Raw genomic sequence first — 20,607 nt, 5'->3', positions numbered from 1 at the left:
GGCCGATACTATTTACAATGCCGATGGTCCCTTATACAAACCACTAATATATTTGTTACAAAGAATCAAAAAAAAATCAATAAATTTGATTTAATGAAACAAAGCAAATTAAAGTGTGGAGATTGATGGGGGGGATCTCCAATCTCTTTTTGGATCTCCCCCATGCACAGACCATTAAATGCATTTTATTCAGTGCTTTGTGCACATTTTGGCTCTAATTGGGGCTTCTCTTCTTCGGCCTCCAGCAAGTTGCGTATCACTGCGTCGGATGCGTCTCTTACCAGCTTCGACCAGTCCCTGTTCCAACATGTAGAAACATTATACGAGGCATTATATTGTGTTTAGAATATTTCGTGATTTTTAGTAATGATGCTTTGGTGGACCTTTCATTAATCTTCTACTCGATAGCTTAATCTTTTAGATTGAAATTTAGGCCTTGAATATTCTCTTCTTCTTATTTTTTTCTTATTTCGCATACATCCACTATTTTTCATGATAATATGATTTCTTGTGGTCATTCGTAACAGGTCGTGCTATAGTCCGCGGTGGAAAATTAGAGCAAAAGGGATTGAAGCATACCCTTTTGATGAATAGAAAGTGAGACCAACGGTGTTCTTGGCTTCCTCGACAGCATGCCTATATCTTTGCAAATTATTGGCCGAATGCTTCAGGTCGTCCCGGACATGAAGTTGAGACGGCTTCACATCGCAAAAAATGGGTACCACCCTCTTCTTCGTCTCCATCAGCAAAGCCAGCTCGTGGAGGCAGAACCGCGACTCGCAGTAAAGCGGCGAGAACACCACAACCCCGACCTTGCAGCCATAAATGGCCGCGTCGATCTCATCGAACAGCTTATCTCCGGGCTTCATGCTCCTGTTGTCCAGGAAAGGGTGAACATCGAGCAGGCTCAGGAAGTTGTGCAGCAAGCCAGCGATGCTCCGCTTGGTCTCGGCGCCACGGTGGTTTATGAACACCTCGCATGGCGGCCTTAGGGTTTGGATTATTTGGCTGTTGCGTCCAAGAACGCGGCCGTGATGAATTACGTTCTTGGCTATGGCCGTTGATAATCCCTGCATCACTTTTTTTTTTCCAAGAAGCTAAAGTAACGAAAGGTATTTTTAAGAAAAATACGATTTATTTCTGCTATAGGGTGCGATATACACGACACAGGGTGTGTTCATTTATATATGAAGAGAGTTCGAGGGAGGGAGAAATGTTATGAATTTTTTATTAGACAGAGAATGGTTTGATATTCAAAGGAGGAACGTTTCAAAAGTCGTCGGACCGACTGACCGACCGTATCACGTAGGGAAGCAACATAGCATTTGTTCAGAAAAGGCGGGGAAAAGAGAGCGAGAGAATGATTGTTCGACACGTATTTAATTAGGAAGTGTTGTCTGGACCTTCAAACACGGTCGGCTCTTGGCCCCTAAAATTGTGTTACGACTACTCCCATCGCTATCATGGTTTTCACTTTCAAATACGTTGTCGTCTTGGCTAATATTCTCTGCATGGTCATTTGAATTTGTACTATTATTTGGCAGGCTCGATCAAACGTCAATTTCTTGTGATTTCTTGGGGCCATTGTCTCATGGGAAATTGCACGTGATGGCCTAAGCAATTAGACCAAACTAGGCATTCGAGGCTAACCTGAATATCACCTAAACGTCGAAATGAAGAAGAAACCGCTCTAACATCCTCTTTGATTTGGCATAAATATAACTGGAGGAACATTCGTTGTGCTTTGAAGTTCGAACAACTGCTCTCATACCTGATGTGAGAATTTATTGAATCAACCAATTTATTATGCATATTGATGGGTGCCTTTCAAATCACCATTAAAGTTAACTTAATCTAATAAAGAGATGCACCCGTCAAGTCATTAAATTGTATTAGTTTAGTAAATTACATAGATCATGAGAGAATTTCTTAAGTCAAAATACGATTGCTGACTTTTTTTTTCTTGTCATCAAGGGCAAGAGCACGAAGACCTGACGAACACTGCTCAAGCGGTCAAACTCCATGAACCTGTCGAATCAGGACTTTTAGTCTATACAGTAGACCCAACTCAGAGCGGTTTGCAGACAATTAGTAGGAATTCGGACAAAAAACGTCTACTTGTTTTTGAGCTAGAAATCTCCCAATGCTCCATCCAATCATAACAACCTTGAGGAGTCAAGTAGTCGTTAATACGTAGGATCAGTCCGTTAACCGCGCCTTACATTCCACATAGTAGTTTCTAAGTAGATCCATGGACAGGAAAATTCTGGTTTATCGTTGTATCAATTTCGTCATCCGAGACGTCATATAGCTACCATAACTTTCTTCCAATTTCCAGATTCTCAATTTCTCCGTCTTTTGCTAGGAAACCTGCAGTACCTTCCTTGACGCTGCACAGCTTCAAAGAATTCTCTCAGTCGGGTGGAACTTGGACTACGTCAGAGTTTTGGTGGTCGGTGTTGTTCCTGTTCCTTTGCTACTATAAGCTCATACATGAATATCTTCTAGGGCTTAATTTGAAGTTCAACAGCTTGAACAATTGTAACTTTTCATTTACAATAGCTTGTAAAGTATTATTTTCGAGGATAATTTCTGCCTCTCAGAGAGCGTAGATGTTAGAATGTGAATATCTCCATGATTCAATGGACGACCCGGTTTATTTAGGTATAGCAGGTACAATAGATATGTGAAGCTCGTGAGAGGAAGAGAGAAAATAGGTTAAGCGAAACTTAGAAATATCATGTGAAAATTACAAATTCAATAGAAGGAAATGTTCCGGGCTTCGCATATATTTCGAGCATGGGGAGGGCACAATCCAACTTTACACTTGGTTCGTCCCAAATTCATACACAAGATCACAAAACTCATAAAGAAAAAAAAAAAAAAAAAAAACAGAGGGCTTCTCAAATAGTGTGGGATGAGAAAGAGAAAAGGAAACAAGGTTTGAGAAATATTTTCCTACGACAGCAAGTCACATCAAACTGCCTCAGACCAATATTACACTCTTGAAATAGCTTTAACCAAATTTTTGGGTGTTTAGCTTAGCTTTTCTGAGGGATTTTGAGCCTTGGGGGAAGATATGATGTGTTTGGCAAACTTTTTTGTGATCTCTTTGGCCAAATGTTAGCTTTGACAAAGCTGCTTTCAACATTTGCGAAAGGCTATTTGTGAGGTTGAGTAACTTTTTTTCTTCAAAAACTATTCTTACCAATTTTTTTCGTTTCTTTGGTTTTGCCCCCATTGTTACTATTCATCTTCTTTGCATGAGGGCGGCTAGCAAGGCTAAATTAGACTGCGAAGGGCCAGCGAAAATTGCTTGAGGTCACATGACCTCTGCGAGGGTCATGCGACCCTAGCGAGGGCTACTTAGGATCATGCAACCTCAGACAACGGTGAATGGCTGCCTAAGCCCTTCGCTAGAGCAAGCAAAGAGTGAGTTTTTTTTTTTTTTTTTTAAAACTAACTAAATAAAATTGTAGCTAAGTCCTTTGCAAGAAAAGTTTATCCAAATATTATTTAGCCAAAAGTTGCTTTACCAAGGACTTTTAAATTATAATTTACCAAACGCAATTGCATTTCATCAAACCCCATTTCCCCAAAGCTCATTTCCAAAGTTGAACTAAACACACTCGTCCATCCATGGATGAACTAATAGAAAGCCGAAATTGCATTTAAATATAAATTAGTATGGTTTTTTTATCATCTTTGATGACTCAATTAAAAGGATCGAACTACTTAATATTCAATATCAATAAAATGAATTAGTGTGTTGGTTCATTTTAAATATATGTGTTGTTTCATTTTAAATATAAACAGTAACTTGATTATATTCATATCATTTGACCAGATTGTAGCTTTATTTAGATTTCCATAAAAAGCATGACAAAAAAAAAATTTGACATAAATAGTTCATGAACTTTAACCCAATGTGCAATTTAGTCTCTAAACTTTTAATTTATTCAATGTAGTCTCCAAACTTTAGCTCAATAGATAATGTGGTCCATGAATTTTTAATTTGTTCAATATAGTTCCTGAATATTTGGTACATGTTTAATACAATTCTTGAATTATATGAAAATGTTTAATATAGTCATTCCATAATCATTCAAGACCAAGGACTACATTAAACATTTTCATATAGCTTAAGGGTTGTATTAAATATGTACAAAAATTAATAACTACATTAAATAAATTAAAAGTTTAGGGACCACATTGCACATTGAGCTAAAGTTGAGGGACCACATAGAACAAATTAAAAGTTTAAGAACCAAACTGCACATTTAGCCAAAGTTTACAGATTATTTGTGTTGTTATCCCAAAAAAAAAAAAAAATAAAAATGCTCAAGTGGGATGAACTACTCATTATTAGATATTCATGATGAATAGCCCAAGAGTAAGAAGACGTGGTTGGATTGGAGAGCAATCCAAACTTAAACTTTAAATGAAAAGGTAACTATAGTCTGCCGCTTTCTAGAAATATTAGGCGATGGAAAAGTCCATATTTCTTGATTAAAGATCAGATAATCATTTTTAATAAGCTTTGACGGGGCCGTCCTTGTTGATCCATTCTTCACTTCCTTCAGTGGTATTCTTTCCCAACAATTTCTTATCTCTCCGACGCAGAAGAAACGAAAGAAAATCAACGATTTCAAGTCCGCCGTTCCCACGGTGTCCAACGCTTCAATCCGAAAGAATTGAATGGTATAGGTGTGACATGTTGATTTTGATTCTGGGTATAGAGCTTCGCAAGTTACACCCGAGACTTCGTCTCGTTGGTGACGTGTGCCCAAATAAACCTTAACCTAGGATTGATGGGTTTTATGACAAGTCTCGCCAAATTCGACAAGCTCATATTCATTTAGTACATATAACACGATCAATGCTTCTAAACTAACATTCCACTAGAAGAGATCCCAAGAGGGAACTCATAATTTCATTGAGGGGGAGGTTGCTAAGAGAAAGCTTAAATATGAGCTTATTAACATATTTTTACTCAAAAATAAGAAAGTCTTAAGAGCCTTTTTGTTTACAATCAAACAAACACTAAAAAGCTATTGTTTTGCTTTAGGAAAATGGTATAAATGGTCTCTTAACTTTGAATTAATATGCAATATTGTCTTTAAACTTTTAATTTGTTCAATGCAATCCTTAAACTTAACTTCTAGATTTCTTCAATATGATCCTTGAATTTTTTTTTCTACATGTTTAATTTAGTCCATAAAATGCTCAATGTTATTCTTCAATTGATTCGAGTTAATGAAATTTGCTAATTTGAATTCTAATCAAGTAAGTTTAAACGGTAGGCAAAAAAATAACCTTATGTGTGGATTATCCACGTGAAATATTTGACCCAAATCAAAATATGATATCCACACCATCAAATTACATGGATAATCATTTTTTAACTAAACCAATTTTTAAAAACTAAGAGAATTATTATATGATAATTTGAGCTGAATGTCTTACGTAGATAATCTGTGTAACGTTATCATTTTGTCCACCATTCAAACATAGTGAATTGGAAGCCAAATTAGTAAATTCCTTTGACTTGAATTAATAGAATGAAAACTTTGAGTATTTTCATATAGTCCAAGGACTAAATTGAACATATACAAAAAATTCAATGATCATTTGAACAAATCAAAAAGTTTAGGGACAACATTATACATTGAGCTAAAGTTTGTGGATGATGTTATACAATGAGTCAAAGTTCAATGACTATATGTGTAATTATCTATTTTACTATCCCACCAAAATTTAACATATTATTAGAATTTTCAAAAAAAAAATCAAAAAAAATTATGTGACTTTATGTGTCAACATTTGAATTTATGCAAAAAAAAAAAAAAAAAAAAAGTCAAAATTCATGAACTAAAAAATTATATAAAGCAAAAAAATAGGATAGGTACACTATGAATGTCATAACTTTTTTTTTCATGCACTTGAGTGTCACAAATTTAAAAAATCTATCACTTAAGTGCCATTGGCAAATTCCTCACCAGAAAAAATAATATGGCATTAATTTATAATACATCATCCAACATGGCATCTTGGAGAGCTTAAGTTAGAACTTGAGAAAGCCAACAATGTCGCTTGAGTGTTTGATTGAAGGAAAATAAAGTTTCAATAACTTCACGAATAATCATTTTCCAGTGCCAATTTTCAGAAATGGACACTTAGGTTCTTCAATTTTTTAAAAAGCTACCACTTAAATGACAAGAAAAGTGAATTTGTAAATGGCATCGTCTGAGGAAGAGAGAGAGTAAAACTCATATATAAATGGATAACTTGAAAGATCCAACGAACCGTATTTGGTTATAAGTCAGGCGAGTCCATTTAAGCATAATCTAGCACATAATTTAAATCTATTCATTATATGAGTCTTGATGTCTCAAGCATTCTTCTTGTCCTTCTAAGATGTCCTTTTGCCTCTTTCCTGCAAAATCTAACCCACTATCATCTTGTCCATCGTCCCTTCGATATTTGGGACTTTTTTGCGCAACGGGCCAGTTAAAGCCCATTGTGAAAAGGCCTCAACTTTAGTCGCTGAAATATTACTAAAATCAGGCTCACTGCGCAAACCCATGAATACAGGGTGACCTAATCTTACACGACACCATAACATAACTTGCATGCAATCCTAACTTGCTAGGTTCGAGTTGAAGCTAATTGTGTCTGAGTCAATTTCATGCCAACCAACGAGACACTATTGTTGACATCTAAATTTTTCGCTAAACATTTTGAATTAAATTACGTAGAAAATTAAGGACCAATTTGAAATTAACAAAAATATTTTTCGCGTCACCTAGGTATTAGTATCATTTGCTTTTACTAACTTTTTTTTTGTTTTATTTTCCATATTTTTTGGATAATTATTATTTTAAAAAAAAAGAGAGGGCAAGGCCCATGCGGGTTGGGCCTTCACGCCCCGGCCCTCTTTCTTCTTTGTCTTTTGCATGGGCCCGGGCCCATCTGGCCCCCTCACCGTTGCGACCCAGCCCAGTCCCCTCCTTTCTTCTTCTTCCTTCCTGGGAGAATTACCAAAAAGTCCTAAACCTATTATAATTGTGCCAATTCGGTCATAAACTTTTTTTTGTCCAATTTAGTCCTAAACCTTTTATAATTGTGCCAATTCAGTCCATCCGGCCAAAATTGGCCGGCCGGCCGACGTGGACGCCGGTGGGAGACAAATGCCGGTGAGGTAAATTTTTAATATTTTTTATTATATATATATTTTCAAATTTTTAAATATTTTTAATTTTTTTTTTTGGCCTTCTTCTCCTTCCACCGGCCGACGCCGCCAGGTGAGGGCCAGAGGTGAGGGCCTCGCCGCCACTAGCGAGGCTTGCCCCGCCGACCAATGGCGGAGGCGAGCCTCGCCCGGCCGACGGCGAGGCGGGCGTCACTAGATCTCGGCGAGGCTCGACCTCGCCATGGCCGGGCGAGACCGAGCCTCACCGGATCTGGCGACGGCGGCCTCGGCGTCGGCCGGGCGAGGCCGAGCCTCGCCAAATCCGGCGAGCTCGGCCCTCGCCGGCCACTGGCGAGGGTGAGGCCCCGCGTTGCGTGGTGTAGTCGAGGAACCCGCGGAGGAGCTCGATCTCGTTCTCGTCGGTCTAGAGGCGCTAGAACGGGTTTTGGCGACGGTCACGGCCGGGGAGGGCCGCTTGAGCTCGGAGGGAGAGATCGTGCCAACGATTGGGGGACGGGGGAGGCGGCGGAGGTGGCGATGGCGACGGCAGCCTTGCCGCCACCGGGCGAGGTCAACCCTTGCCCTCGCCGGTGGCCGGCGAGGTGGCCGTCGCCCGATCTCGGCGAGGTCGAGCGTCGCGGATCTGGCGACGGCCGCCTCGCCGTCCCCGGTGAGGCTCGCCTCCGCCTGGTGGCCGGTGGGGCGAGCCTCGCCCGGCCCTCACCTCGGCCGGCGTCCGGCCGAGGAAGGAGAAGAAGGCAAAAAAATATATATATATTTAAAAATATTTAAAAATTCAAAAATACAAAAATAGAAAAAATTTAAAAAAATTACCTCGCCGGCCGGCTGTCCCGACGGCATCCACGTGACGTCGGCCAGCCAATTTTGCCCGGATGGACTAAATTGGCACAATTATAAAAGGTTTAGGATTAAATTGGACAAAAAAAAGTTTATGACTAAATTGGCACAATTGCAATAGGTTTATAACTTTTTTGGTAATTCTCCCCTTCCTTCCTCCTTCCCCCTTCGCCTCTATAGCTCCCATGCGGCGACGATGACGTGCACGAGGACAGCCTACGGCGGAGAGAGAGAGAGGAGTAGGCCTACAAAGGATGGGACACGCCTTCAAAGCAAAGCAGGTGGGCCGTTGATGAGATGCCGGTTCGGCCGCATCCGTAGACATCGATGCTCTGTACCACCACGACCTAGTCGGTCGAGCCTCACGCCATTAAGCCCGCTAACGTCTCCCTTGTTGCTCCTTGCCGCTGCCGCCCCCTACATCTCAACTCGGACTGGCCAAGCTAGCTAGGCTGCACATGGTAACGTTTCTATTTCTCCCAAATTCCGTTCTTTTGTTTCTTGGAACAAAAAAAGAACTGATAACACCAAATTGTTTTCTATTCCAGGGAATAGAAAGTTAATCCAAGAATAGATTTTGAGCAGAAACAAGAAAAAAAAAAAGACTTCTGTTCTCGGGAACAATTTTTAGAAATAAGTCAATTTTTTTTTTTTATTCTTTCTCTTGCCATGGCCACCTTCAATTGCCCGGAGACACCGCAGCCGCCGCTCGTCGTCCTCGGTCACCGAACGCCGCCGCCGATCGCCGCCATCTGCTACCCGCCGCCACCACTGCACGACCACTGGCAGCCGACCGTCATCGCCAACCGCCGCCGCACAACTTGTCGGCTGCCGATGACTGCTAGCGGTGGCAACAGGTGGTGGGCAACGGTTGGCAGGCGGCGATCCATGAACAAGAATAAAAAACTAATAAATACAAAAAAGAAACTATTGCGTTACCAAACACATTTCTATTCTTTTTATATTTGTGTAGTTACCAAACAGGTTCTTTTACTCGAAATTGTTCCCTAGAATAGAAATAGAAAAGAACTATTTCTAAAAAAAAAAAAAAACTCTTCCCCAGTCAATAAGCGTTGTCATGCGCGCCCTTCCTCGACACCTCGCCAATCCGCCGCCATCTCCTGTTGCTGCCACCTCACCATCACGTCCGCCAATCCCTCGACGCAAGCTACTGCAGATCTGTTGTACGCGGCCATGGTGACCGTGTTGCTCGCCTCAGTTGGTTCCATCAGTGTCATGGGAGTACAGGGGTAAGGGAGCTTGCAACCGGGTTAGCGTGAATCATAGTCTAAGTAACACCGACACGCGACACGAACACGCAACACGACACGACACGCCGACACGTCATTTTTTAAAAATAGATAATTCCGACGCGTTGGGAAAATAAATATTTTTTTTTTAATGAATTTACACTAATAATATTAATAAATCTATTTATAGGAAATTAAAGATATATCTAGAGTTAATGTGTACCCATATTTGAAAACATATTTCTAATTTTAATATAAAATATTTATGAAACTAACGACCAACAAAAAAATTAAAATCAATTTATTCATATAAATATATTATATTTTATAAAGATTTTTATCATCCCCCACTTCCCAAAAAAGAAGTCCCAAAAAACAAAAATCGCCGCCCCCAAACCCCTCTCCTCCACGCACCAAAACCTCCCGTACAAAAACCGCCATCCCCAAAACCCCCTCCCCCCCCAAGACACAAAAAACCCCCTCACAGAAACCACCATCCCCCCAAAACCTCCCCCTTCCGCCCCCAGTTTCTCCCCTCCTTTCTTTCCCCATCACCCATCATGTCTGTCATTCCCTTAAAAATTAAAATCATCCTCTCAGCCAGTCAGCCATCCCTCTGCACCAGAATCTCCATTTTTATTTTTGTTTTCATCTACTCTTCTTGTTCAAAAGTTAACGCTCTCCTCCGCGCCCTTCTCTTCCTCCTCCTTACCCGATTCTCTTCACCTTGATCTCTGCTCTCTCTCTCTCTCTCGGTTACCTCGTCGCAATCGCTTGCCGCCGCGCCTGCGGCCCTCCCTCCTTCGCAGCCGCAGCCGCAGCCTTCGGGCCTCCATCGCGCACCGCTATCGCGGCCCTCCTCCTTGCAGTCGTGGCCACGCCGTCGCCGCCGCAGCCTCAGCCTCGCCTCTGCTCCCTCGCTCTTGCATCCACCTCCCATCGCCTTCTTTAACAATTTTCTTTACCTTCGCACTTGCAGACCCGCCCCTGAAACCACCATGCTTCTCACAAATCCCGGACACGCGAGTCGAATCGGAAAGAGTCGATCGCGCGTCGGATTTTTCGACACGTTGACCGCGGGTCTGTTGTGGCGCTGGGGCGGGCTAACTAGGGGTCAATTTTTGGGCCTGAGAAAATGGGGGTCTTGGGCCGTTTATTTGAAGGGGTGAACCCATTTTCCCAGCCGAACTGGGCCCGCAAATCAGGCCCGGTCCGGCTGGGGTCTTGCTATCTGGGCCGGCAGGCCCGGGTGGCTTGGACCTGTGTCGGATGTGAAGACCTGACCCGGGTTTCCTTTTTAATATATAATATTATATTTTTATTTTATGAAAAATAGAAAATTCAAAAAGAAATTATATTTTCCAAAAATCAGACAAATCCAAAAATTATATTTTCCAAGAAATTAAAAAAAAAAGCCTAAATGATGGTTTTTATTCTCCATAAATGCATGAAAAATCCTTTAAAATTCAAAAGCCTTAGGGCTTAAATAATATTAGGTACTAAAGAGGCATTAGTGATTAACTAATATAATCAATTCACCGATCTTAATTTTTCTGGTTGTATAAGAGTGAAGTATTTCTCCTAATATTTTATTTGGTTTTATTATCGATCTATCCAAATTGATTAGTGGTGACTCTTATTTGAAACTAACTTGTAAGCTAAAAATTCAAACTATAAGTCGTGAATTAGTGGACTTGGAAGAGTCCACGCTAAGCCTAATAAACTTAGTGAGCCATTAGCCTTCGCATGCATAAGGGTGCCCAAAAACGAGGTCGCAACAACTTTAAAATTATGTAGGGTTCATGTCGAACTCGCTAGACACAAAATTTACCGGTATAAGTCGTTGAAATTAGCATATTAGTATTTGATACATCCTACACGTAACCTTTTTAGCCATGATTAGCAAATGCCATTAACAATGAACATGATTTTATTTGATTATACAATAATTTGTTCATGGATATTACAAATTGTAAATAGATTTTATAATAAATTAGGAATATTTTCCTGTCAGGTTTGTGTCGATAGAGTGATTTTGTGTTGACGGTTTAATTCATGCAATGGCAAATCATGTAATCGTATCCGCTCATCAAATCATGTTACACAAATCGTGTCTTTCAATCCATTAACATTCGGTCATTTTAGGTCAAGTAGGTGAGCATAATTAACTCCTCATGTCGCCAAGTGCAAACAATGCCATATTCAAATTATCTAACTCGACTTTTCCTGGCTTTCTAGATTGTTAATGCAACATACACTATCGTCTCAATCCTCACACTCTGAGCACAACATAAACAGTTAATCAACCTCTCTTGTCTTTTCAAAGATGCGGCAAACAACCCCTTTCAAAGAATCAATTTTGAAATACAAAAGGCAACCCCTGGAATCGGGAAGGAAGGTAGAAAATGACCTGAAGACCGTGGAGAATAGGCCTTTTGACTCCGGAAAATGTTGGCCATCACTACACTCAAAAAGGTGATGGTGGGGAGGCACTAGGGAACGAGGGATGTTTTGTCCACTTTGCCTTTGGCATTGCTCCCTTTTCTATTGTCAAGAATTATTTATTTCTAACATTTGAAAATAAAAATAAATGCATCCACTGACCACGAATCTTTTTTCTTTTTCTTTTTTGGTTTTTGCTGTAGCGAGGATGTATAGTTTAAGTAAATAAATCTTGAATTTGTAAAATATCTCTATAAACATTATAAATTAGATATGAACGAGTCTTCAGGCGATGAGGTCATATATTTATGGTTAACAATGCAGCATAATTGTGGATTGCGTACCTAAATCCTAGATACAGCTTTGACTAAGCCAATTGGGACAGATCTTTCAGCCTGAGCCATTTTCAATTCTTTGACGAGCAACCCGGCAAATGGGAAAAGTGATTCAAATGCATACCAGCTAATGCATCTACAATTGCTGTCGGTGGATCTCAGGCGAGACTTCCATGATCTAAGTTAGGTACCACTAGACTCGCATCCACCAGGTGTAACCTAAAATTTCTTCAAAATCAATGATGAGAGTGGAATGTTCTCCACTCCAGTTCACGCTTTGACCAAAAGAAAAAAAAAACACTCCAATTCATGCATATAAGGCCTTGAGAATCACAGGAATGGACCGAGCTCACACGCGTAACTCAAAATATCTTCAAAATTGGCAACGCAAGTGACGTTTCACTTTGGTTAACACATATTTTTATTTGTTTACACTGAAACAAAAGCAGAAGATAGATCACATCAAAATTTAGAATTATTATCGAATTTCAAAAATTGGTGGAAAAAGTCATATATAAACCTGCGTCAACATTTTAGTGCTACGACAATTTCCGGCAGTTTCGTATTATTATTATTTTTTTTTTAACAGAGGCAGTTTCGTATTTAAAACAGCTACTTTTCTCCCTGTAACTCTTCTTCTTCTTTTCTAGGAACTTTCGATGAACGTGATGTATCTCTTAAAAATGGTAGACCTTTGAGGGAAGTTCTAGCGCAAAAAAGAATGGACAAGCGGCAAAATGAAGCTCTACCATGAAATTTAGCTCAACATTGCCCCTTTACTCTTGTAACTTCCTATTTTTAGATGTGAAAATCTGTATTTATTACATCCGAGCGCTCGAACAAACGAGAAGAATCCCAATACACACTAATGCCTCGTTTTCCTCTCAAGTTTTTTATTTATTTATTGCATAATAAGATAAGATGCAGGTCACTTCACTAAATTTATGTACTTTCTCGATCGAATCGACCATCCGAGGATGGCTATTGTGAAGTAGCATGTGATGGTAACTCCAGCAAAAAGAGTTCATACATTTTTCCAGGGAAAAGAATCAACCGAGGATGTCCAAAAGAATTTAGAGTTAATATGACAAAAATCTGAAATTTGTACGTATGTAACACATTTATCTCAAATTAATTTTTTTATCATGAAAAATCCCAAACTTATACACTCATGGAAAATTTACTCTAAACTAATTTTTGAACCACAAAAAATCCCAAACTAGTATACTTACAATAAATTTATCATTAATTAGTTTTTTGACGGCCATACTCTCTGTTAAATTGGATAAATGCCACCAAAAATCACAAAACTAATACCCCCATGACAAACAGATGGTAAAATCCCAAATTACTTGACCCATCAAATTACATGTATCATCCAGTTCAGTAATTTAAGTACTAAAATTTGACGAAAACTAAGAATTAAATTAATCACAAATGTACTAGTTTCAAATTTTCAGTGGTCAAAAATTAGTTTGAAATAAATTTATTACATGTGCACCAATTTGAGAATTTCATGATATCAACCCAAGAATTTATGCACATAAAGGGGGTTGAAAAAGGACGTATATTAGTGACAAGGGGCAATGGTATTTCATGCAATAATTATTAGAGCTTAGTCCCTTGAATCAAGGGGCAATGATCATACAAATTTGGATTGAGGCTAATTGTTTTTCTATCTGTCTTCGCTGTCGCCGAAAAGGTCTATACGACAACAACGACAGTTCCCTGGAATTGTGGGGTGGATTAGTTAGCCGTTCGAGAGAGAGAAAATGCCTCCAAGGGAAAAACCCCCCTCGCAAAACCAGCGCCAGAACCGCATAAAACAACCAAGGCAAAGCAAACCTTCCGTAACGAACGTCTAACGACGACGCCTCCGCGGTCCGTCCGTCCTTAAAAAAAGGCCATTTCGCCACCTTTCGGGGCCTTGACTTTCTCCACGAGAAAGTTCCAGACGAGAGAGCATCGGGAAAACCTGTCCTAGGCCATCCGGAAATGCTCTGCACGTAGGGATCGCAACGACAGCGACGGTCTCTCTTTTCTTTTCTCTGTATTTCATTCCATGACTGGCGCTTTCAGATCTCGAATGTTTCTTCGTCTGAAGGGCGCTTCTTTGCCCGTTCTCTCCGTGTAAAAATCAGGGTTCCTCTCAGACGGTTTGTTCGTCTGGCGCTTTTGCGTTGATCGACCGTGATCTGGACCGGCACACGCGTCGACGACCACCATGGCGACCCAAAGCTGCTGTGGTACGTCGCCGTTCCTGGGGGATTGCGGCTCATGCAAGTCCTGTGGTTACGAGGTATGGTAGAACATGATGTCAGAATCATATATGTTCTTGTTCTTCTGTTTCATTGTTGACATGCAGTTTGATGACGTTAGACACATCCATGATGCCTGGGACTTACGTTTGGCACAGCCACCTTCCATTTGCTTGATTTCCATGGTTTAGGAATGAGAATACCACACAGTTTATATGTCTTATATACCACGAGCAATTCTGATATATCGCGATGAATTCACTTCTTCTATCGGCATCATACCCACCGACATTTTGTAAAATATTTCATTTTCCGAGTCCTTAACATTTTTCTGGGAAAAATGTGCCTGGTAATTTGTCGTTCATCTTTCATCGAATATTTCTTCATGATTTCTATATTCATCTGTGATCTTTAATCTTGTCCTCATTTTTGTAGGATAACATCATTTACTGTCATCACTTCGCCATAACGTGAAATCAGTAGTCGTGTTATTCATAAATATGGCCGAAGCATACAAGTATCTATCCCGATTAGCTCTTAGAAATTACGTCTCAAAAGTTAATTGACGATGTGACGATCTTGACGATTTGGGAATCTGCTGCTGCAGGTAAGGAAAGAATCCAAGATGTCAAAGCATCAAAAGGGCGTCGAGGGCTCGAAAATCGCTAGCTTACATGGATCCAGAGACGACCTTCTGGCAGTGGAGCTGCAGAGCAAGATTTCCATCTTTCGCGATCTCATTGACTTACCACCTTGCCATGGTTCTTTGTCAGTCGACAAGGTGATTAAACAGAATGTTGCGCATCCCTCTAAAATCCTACGTGAATAGACCTCTCTGATATCGATATAATTACAAATTCAAATACCTTGAATTCTCTTCTCTCGCAGCTGGTAATAGAGACAATGAGAGATCTCCAAAAGCTTTACCCTGAAATCATATCAAAGATGCAAGTCGCAGAAATGAAGACATCAGCAATAAATCAGGTACGCTATTTCGATTTGCGGAGCCGAATATGATTAGGTCAATTGCAGATTTGAGACTTTAAAAAGGCTCTCTGCTGAATTAACCAAACATATTCGAAGCAGGGTTTGAGTTACTTTTGCACTGCCTTAATATCAATCGGAGATTCGTGGAAGATGAACAATGTGTGGATTGACAACACCACCGTCAACGAGATTGCTAATATGGAGCGCAACAATTTGGAGAAAATTGGTATGCTCAAAATATAGTTCGCTTAAAGTAAAAGTTGAGTTTCTCCTGAATTTCAAAACCCAGTAATCTTATTCTGCCAACGCAGTGGGAATAGTATTGGCAATACTCGAAGGCCTGATAAAACTAGTTAGAGAGAAATTCGACCTGATGGATGTAGAAAATGAGGACGAAGATCAGCGACAGTTCGAGAAGAACTTCACGGGATGTCTCGACATCCAAAGCCCCTGTGGCTCGCCTGTTAGTCCGAATTCAGTCCTTCCAGAACAGCTCATGGCCACGAAATTCGCAGAGGTCTCCTACACGCCAGCACTGCTGTTTCCTCTCCGTGTTAGGGCTGTGGGGAAATTGAACCCAATCGATGTGAAGCGCCTTTCGCTGTACATGTTTCCTAATGTTATGGCACAAACCGGCAGTACTGCAAATGCAATTTGTGAGAAAAAGGAGGAAGCTAGCAACACTGACGATGTGAAACAAGAACTTGCAAAAGAGGAGGCTTTGCAAGGAACAGTGCAGCCACCAAAGGTGTTGTCCAGTGCATCGCCATTGCCTATGTTGCTGCCACCGCCACCGCCAGTGCCTTGCAGGATCTCACCAATAGAGGAGGGTTCGCAAGGAACAGTACAGCCACTTAAGGTATTGACCAGTGGGTTGTCATCACCTACGTTGCCACCTCCACCACCGCCACCGCCACTGCCTTGCAGGATCTCACCTATAGAAGTCCAGCCAAACATTGTAGCACAAGCACCCCCACCGCCTCCACCACCTCTACCTTCTTCATCAGTCAATTCACCAAATGTTACAAATCAGTACCCACTACCTCCCCTGCCGCCACCGCCACCAGCACCAAAGATGCAAGGGAACGTCTTGGTGCCTCCTCCACCGCCACCTCCGCTTCAGACACCTTCAAAAGGATCCACACCTCCACCATTACCTCCCCCACCATTTGGAAAAGGAGGAGCTGCTCCACCACCCCCTCCTCCACTTAGTGCGACCAAATCCTTGCGGCCCAAGAAATCAACCACAAAGCTGAAAAGATCAACCCAAATTGGCAGTTTATATCGTCTGCTCAAGGGAAAGGTTGAAGGGTCGAGCCTAAATGGTAGATGTGCCAATGGGAAGAAAAGCAAGGTCGGCGCCTCGAGTGGTGGAAAACAAGGAATGGCCGATGCGCTAGCGGAAATGACAAAGAGGTAACTCTTGAACGGACCAAAAATCCTAACGGTATTTACAAGAAAAGATTATGTTAGAAAAACTAACCTTATGTTTTATGTAATTTGCCAAAATTCTATATCTCAGATCGGCATACTTCCAACAAATCGAGGAAGACGTCCAAAACTATGCAACAATTATAAAAGAGTTGAAGGGTACCATCATTTCTTTCAAAACCAAGGACATGGCTGAGCTGCTCAAGTTCCACAATCATGTAGAGTCTCACCTTGAAAAGTTGACTGATGAAACACAGGTCTACAATTAATAGATTATTCCATGTTATTTTCTGACAGTCGATCTAAGCATCACCATCAGCTCAAGATCCTAACGCTCGACTCTTGGAATCGCAGGTCTTGGCGAGGTTCGAAGGATTCCCCACAAAGAAGTTGGAATCATTACGAACAGCCGCAGCACTGTACACGAAGTTAAACTCTATTATCGTCGAGTTGCACAACTATAAAATCGTGCCTCCCTTAGGGAAGCTCCTTGACAAGGTTGAGTGCTACTTCACCAAGGTAAACTGAATATCTATTGTTTGCCCTCAAGATATCAAGAGGCTTTGCCATGAATCTTTGCTTGAACTTCATTGCTCATGGTTTTTGCCAAATTGAACCGCAAATAGATCAAAGGAGAACTCGACAAACTCGAGCGCACAAAAGATGAAGAGGCCAAGAAATTCTCAGCCTGTGACATCCAATTCGACTTCGATATACTCGTAAGGATCAAGGAAGCAATGGTGGATGTATCTTCAAGCTGCATGGAACTGGCACTTAAGGTATCACATAAAAAGAACTATTGAAGCGCGAGTTCTATTAGTTCATCAGACTATAAATGCAAATGGACAATCCAGATCTTGAGTTTCATCTTATAAGTCTGGTGTTTTTTTTTTTTTTTTAACCTTTAACATAGTCTGGTGTTTCTTTAGCTCACCCTTTCTCTTGATGCAGGAGAAGAGGGACGCCAAGGCGAATGAGGATTTAAATGCTGGAACAGAAGCGAACAAACGAGGACAGGCATGCACAAAAATGCTCTGGAGGGCTTTTCAGTTCGCATTCCGGGTGTACACATTTGCTGGTGGCCATGACGACCGTGCCGACAAGCTCACTAGAGAGCTGGCTCATGAGATCGAGTCTGATCCGCAGCACCAGTGAACCTGTCAATCTATATTTAACCAATTAAATGACAAGTTTGAGGCTATTCAGTGTATCTTATTGGAGAGTCCTTTTTTTGTGGCTTATATATAATCTCTTTAAGAAATTCCAGTAATCTCTTACTAGATTTCTTGAGGACACCAGTTTAAAATATGCCATTCCAAGACTCTCTGGCAGAGATACAAGCTAAACTTAAGGTTTGCTCCATGTTGGATAAAATATATAAACAAGTATTATTATATTCGAGTGTTTGATGCGGCATTTAGTAACTAGTTGCTTTCCCACTCAAGTTTGTTCTTAATTATGAAATAGAATTGCTGTCTGGTGATTTGTTGTGGAAGATACAACCCAAATTGGGGTATGTCACGTTTAGGCATTTAAAGGTAGGAACAGAGACAAAAAAGAAAAGAAAAAAAAGCCTCATCTACATTAAGATTAAGAACTTGGGAATGTAATGCAAACACGCCTGTGAAAGAAAAGAGTGGGCACGTAGAGGACAACACGCGAATTACGAGTGACAGGTCTACTTTTGGATCGACTATCTGTCTTATATACCGTTCATTTTGCGCATCACCAATGAATGAGGCAGAGGATAAGTTAAAACCTAATAAACAATACCTCAAAAGAAATTTCACCATTTCACAGAGCTGTTCTCTGGATATTCTAATAGTAGAACAGTCAAAATGCATCTTTCAGTATGGCAGTTCCTCTGCAAATTTGCGATCATGTCTTCAAACAGGCATCCTGAGGAGAAAAAGATGGACCAACTTGATCTGAATAAAAAAATTGCAAACCCTACACATGAAAGCTCAGGACACCGAGAAGCAAAATCACTCTGCTCTTCGAGTAACTAGGACTAGACAGCATTTGCAACTTGAATCAGAAGGGTCTATATCTGCAATTACAACAGAAGTCGAATGCAGCATGTGGTGATGTATTGAATGCAAGATCAATCAATCACATATCAGGAACATGGTAAAATAATTGCCAGAGAAAAATCAGACGTTTCAATGAGCTGAGTGCTTAAGGACGTCGAGAGGGACGACACTCTTGGGAAGCCGAACGGTGATGTCTAGGCCACCAGTTTGTTTCGAGGGAAGCAACATTGAACCGAATGGGTTGTGAACTGTCTTAGGTTTGCTGGCCTGTTACAGATCGATACCTGTTATAGTAGAGTCCAACTTATTCGCACATTTTTTTGGCACAATTGTGTTATTTCTCTAGGAAGATAGGCACTAGGTTAATTTTTATTATTTAAGCTAAACAAGTATTTTCCTTATCAACAAAGCACATTCATAACATAACCGACATATAAATGTTAAATGAAAGAACATGTTATCATTTGCATAATGGATCGATGGCTCATAATGAAAATTCCAAGTCATCGTGATACCATATTGTCGTAGATGACATGCATATGTGATTCTTTATGTGTAAAAGAGAAATAGGTCATGCATATATCTTCAAGTAAGAACAGAAGTTAAGAAAATTAATTGCTAGAATCTGCCAAATATAATAGAAGTATCTCATGAAAGTATCCCAGTGATAAACTTACCAAAGTTGTAAGAAAGAAATCTAGGCGTACCATTATTAATCAAATGCATTTAACAGCACAAAAATATGTCAAGCCTATAAATATGGACTAGTGCAGATAGAGTGCAAATTTAACATCTTTCTTTCCCAATCTAAAGCAAGGCTAAGGAAATGCAAGGAATACAACCGTTTGCCTAATTTTTTTTTTAATTGTTTCCTTCGTGTGCATGGCGCATGCTATTTCAAAATAAATATCTACCAAAAGATAGTAACCATAAAACAAATACCTTTTTCCCTTTTTCAGGTGAGCCATGGATGGTGACAAAAGTCAACGCATCATGTCAACGAGATGTTGATTGCAGCTGGCAATGTCCGAGGGCCAGGTGGGCACTTTGCGATCTCGGACTCACCAATGCTCATGCATTGGGAGCAAATTAACTGGTTCTGCTAATGTTGATGTTGAACCCCGATTAGCTTCAAATCCCTAATTAGTCAATGCGTGGAAACAAACCCTTGTTGATGTCCACAATAATCAAATCATGAATAAATTTGTCCGATAATATGATATTGCATCGGTCCCTTTTTGTCCTCACATTCTTATATTGTTTTTTGATACTCAATCTTCATTAATGCATATTATCCACAACAATTTGGTAAAAATGACATTACAATCTAACATTAGCTAAACACCCAATGCCTGTCCATCTTGTGACCACAATTATCTTGCTTCATCAACAAGGCTTCTCCCTCAACATAAGTGTAGGTTCATTGAGTACAAGAAAATCTCAATTTGCATCTTTTAGAAATCGAAATCTTTCCCATCAAACCTATCGATTTCATTTTTCCTTCTTCTATCATCATCGATTTACCTCAAGTCAATTGAGTTTAGCTTTGGTATCAATTGCTACAAAAAAAAAAAGCAATTGAGCATAGTAGTAAACGTAACAAGGAAATAAATCGAACACCAAATATACATGATTTGGTTGATTTGACCTACTCCACGAGAAACTGTATGTGTTTCCATTATAAATCAATTGATACAACAAGATTACAATCACACTAAAGTAATTTAAACACTCTTCCTATTTCTCAATTCCCAATGACACCAAGTAACCCACACAGTGCTCAACCCTTACAATTTTTTCGCAAGACAATCTCACAAAGGA

General features: G+C 40.3%; 2 protein-coding genes across 2 annotated transcripts; one reads left to right on the top strand and one right to left on the bottom strand.

Moving 5' to 3' along the window:
- Nucleotides 1–185: 185 nt before the first annotated feature.
- Nucleotides 186–1,076, bottom strand: LOC104442645 (TIR-only protein). Its single transcript, XM_010056049.2, has 2 exons — nt 580–1,076; nt 186–297 (listed from the first exon to the last, which is right to left on the bottom strand). The coding sequence occupies exons 1-2, from the start codon at nt 1,074–1,076 to the stop codon at nt 186–188; spliced, it is 609 nt and encodes a 202-aa protein (XP_010054351.2).
- A 12,924-nt stretch (nt 1,077–14,000) lies between these two features.
- On the top strand, nt 14,001–18,122 carry LOC104442644 (uncharacterized protein At4g04980-like). Its single transcript, XM_039311241.1, has 10 exons — nt 14,001–14,107; nt 14,219–14,376; nt 14,943–15,116; nt 15,224–15,319; nt 15,422–15,548; nt 15,634–16,738; nt 16,845–17,010; nt 17,108–17,272; nt 17,380–17,532; nt 17,705–18,122. Exons 2-10 carry the CDS (start codon nt 14,302–14,304, stop codon nt 17,906–17,908), a joined length of 2,265 nt encoding a protein of 754 aa, XP_039167175.1. The 5' UTR covers nt 14,001–14,107; nt 14,219–14,301; the 3' UTR covers nt 17,909–18,122.
- Nucleotides 18,123–20,607: the final 2,485 nt, after the last annotated feature.

The sequence above is a fragment of the Eucalyptus grandis genome, chromosome 4 (assembly GCF_016545825.1).
Source record: "Eucalyptus grandis isolate ANBG69807.140 chromosome 4, ASM1654582v1, whole genome shotgun sequence".
Classification (NCBI taxonomy): domain Eukaryota; kingdom Viridiplantae; phylum Streptophyta; class Magnoliopsida; order Myrtales; family Myrtaceae; genus Eucalyptus; species Eucalyptus grandis.
Note: the sequence above shows the minus strand (reverse complement) of the source record. Positions and strands in the feature narration are given on the sequence as shown.

Bases quoted from the DNA above. Each gene is read 5' to 3' on its own strand.
- LOC104442645 (XM_010056049.2), bottom strand. From the start codon at position 1,076: ATGCAGGGATTATCAACGGCCATAGCCAAGAACGTAATTCATCACGGC. The intron at 298-579 runs GTATGCTTCAAT...ATGTTGGAACAG, and splicing joins ACTTTCTATTCATCAAAAGG to GGACTGGTCGAAGCTGGTAA.
- LOC104442644 (XM_039311241.1), top strand. From the start codon at position 14,302: ATGGCGACCCAAAGCTGCTGTGGTACGTCGCCGTTCCTGGGGGATTGC. The intron at 15,549-15,633 runs GTATGCTCAAAA...CTGCCAACGCAG, and splicing joins CAACAATTTGGAGAAAATTG to TGGGAATAGTATTGGCAATA. The intron at 17,011-17,107 runs GTCTACAATTAA...TTGGAATCGCAG, and splicing joins AGTTGACTGATGAAACACAG to GTCTTGGCGAGGTTCGAAGG.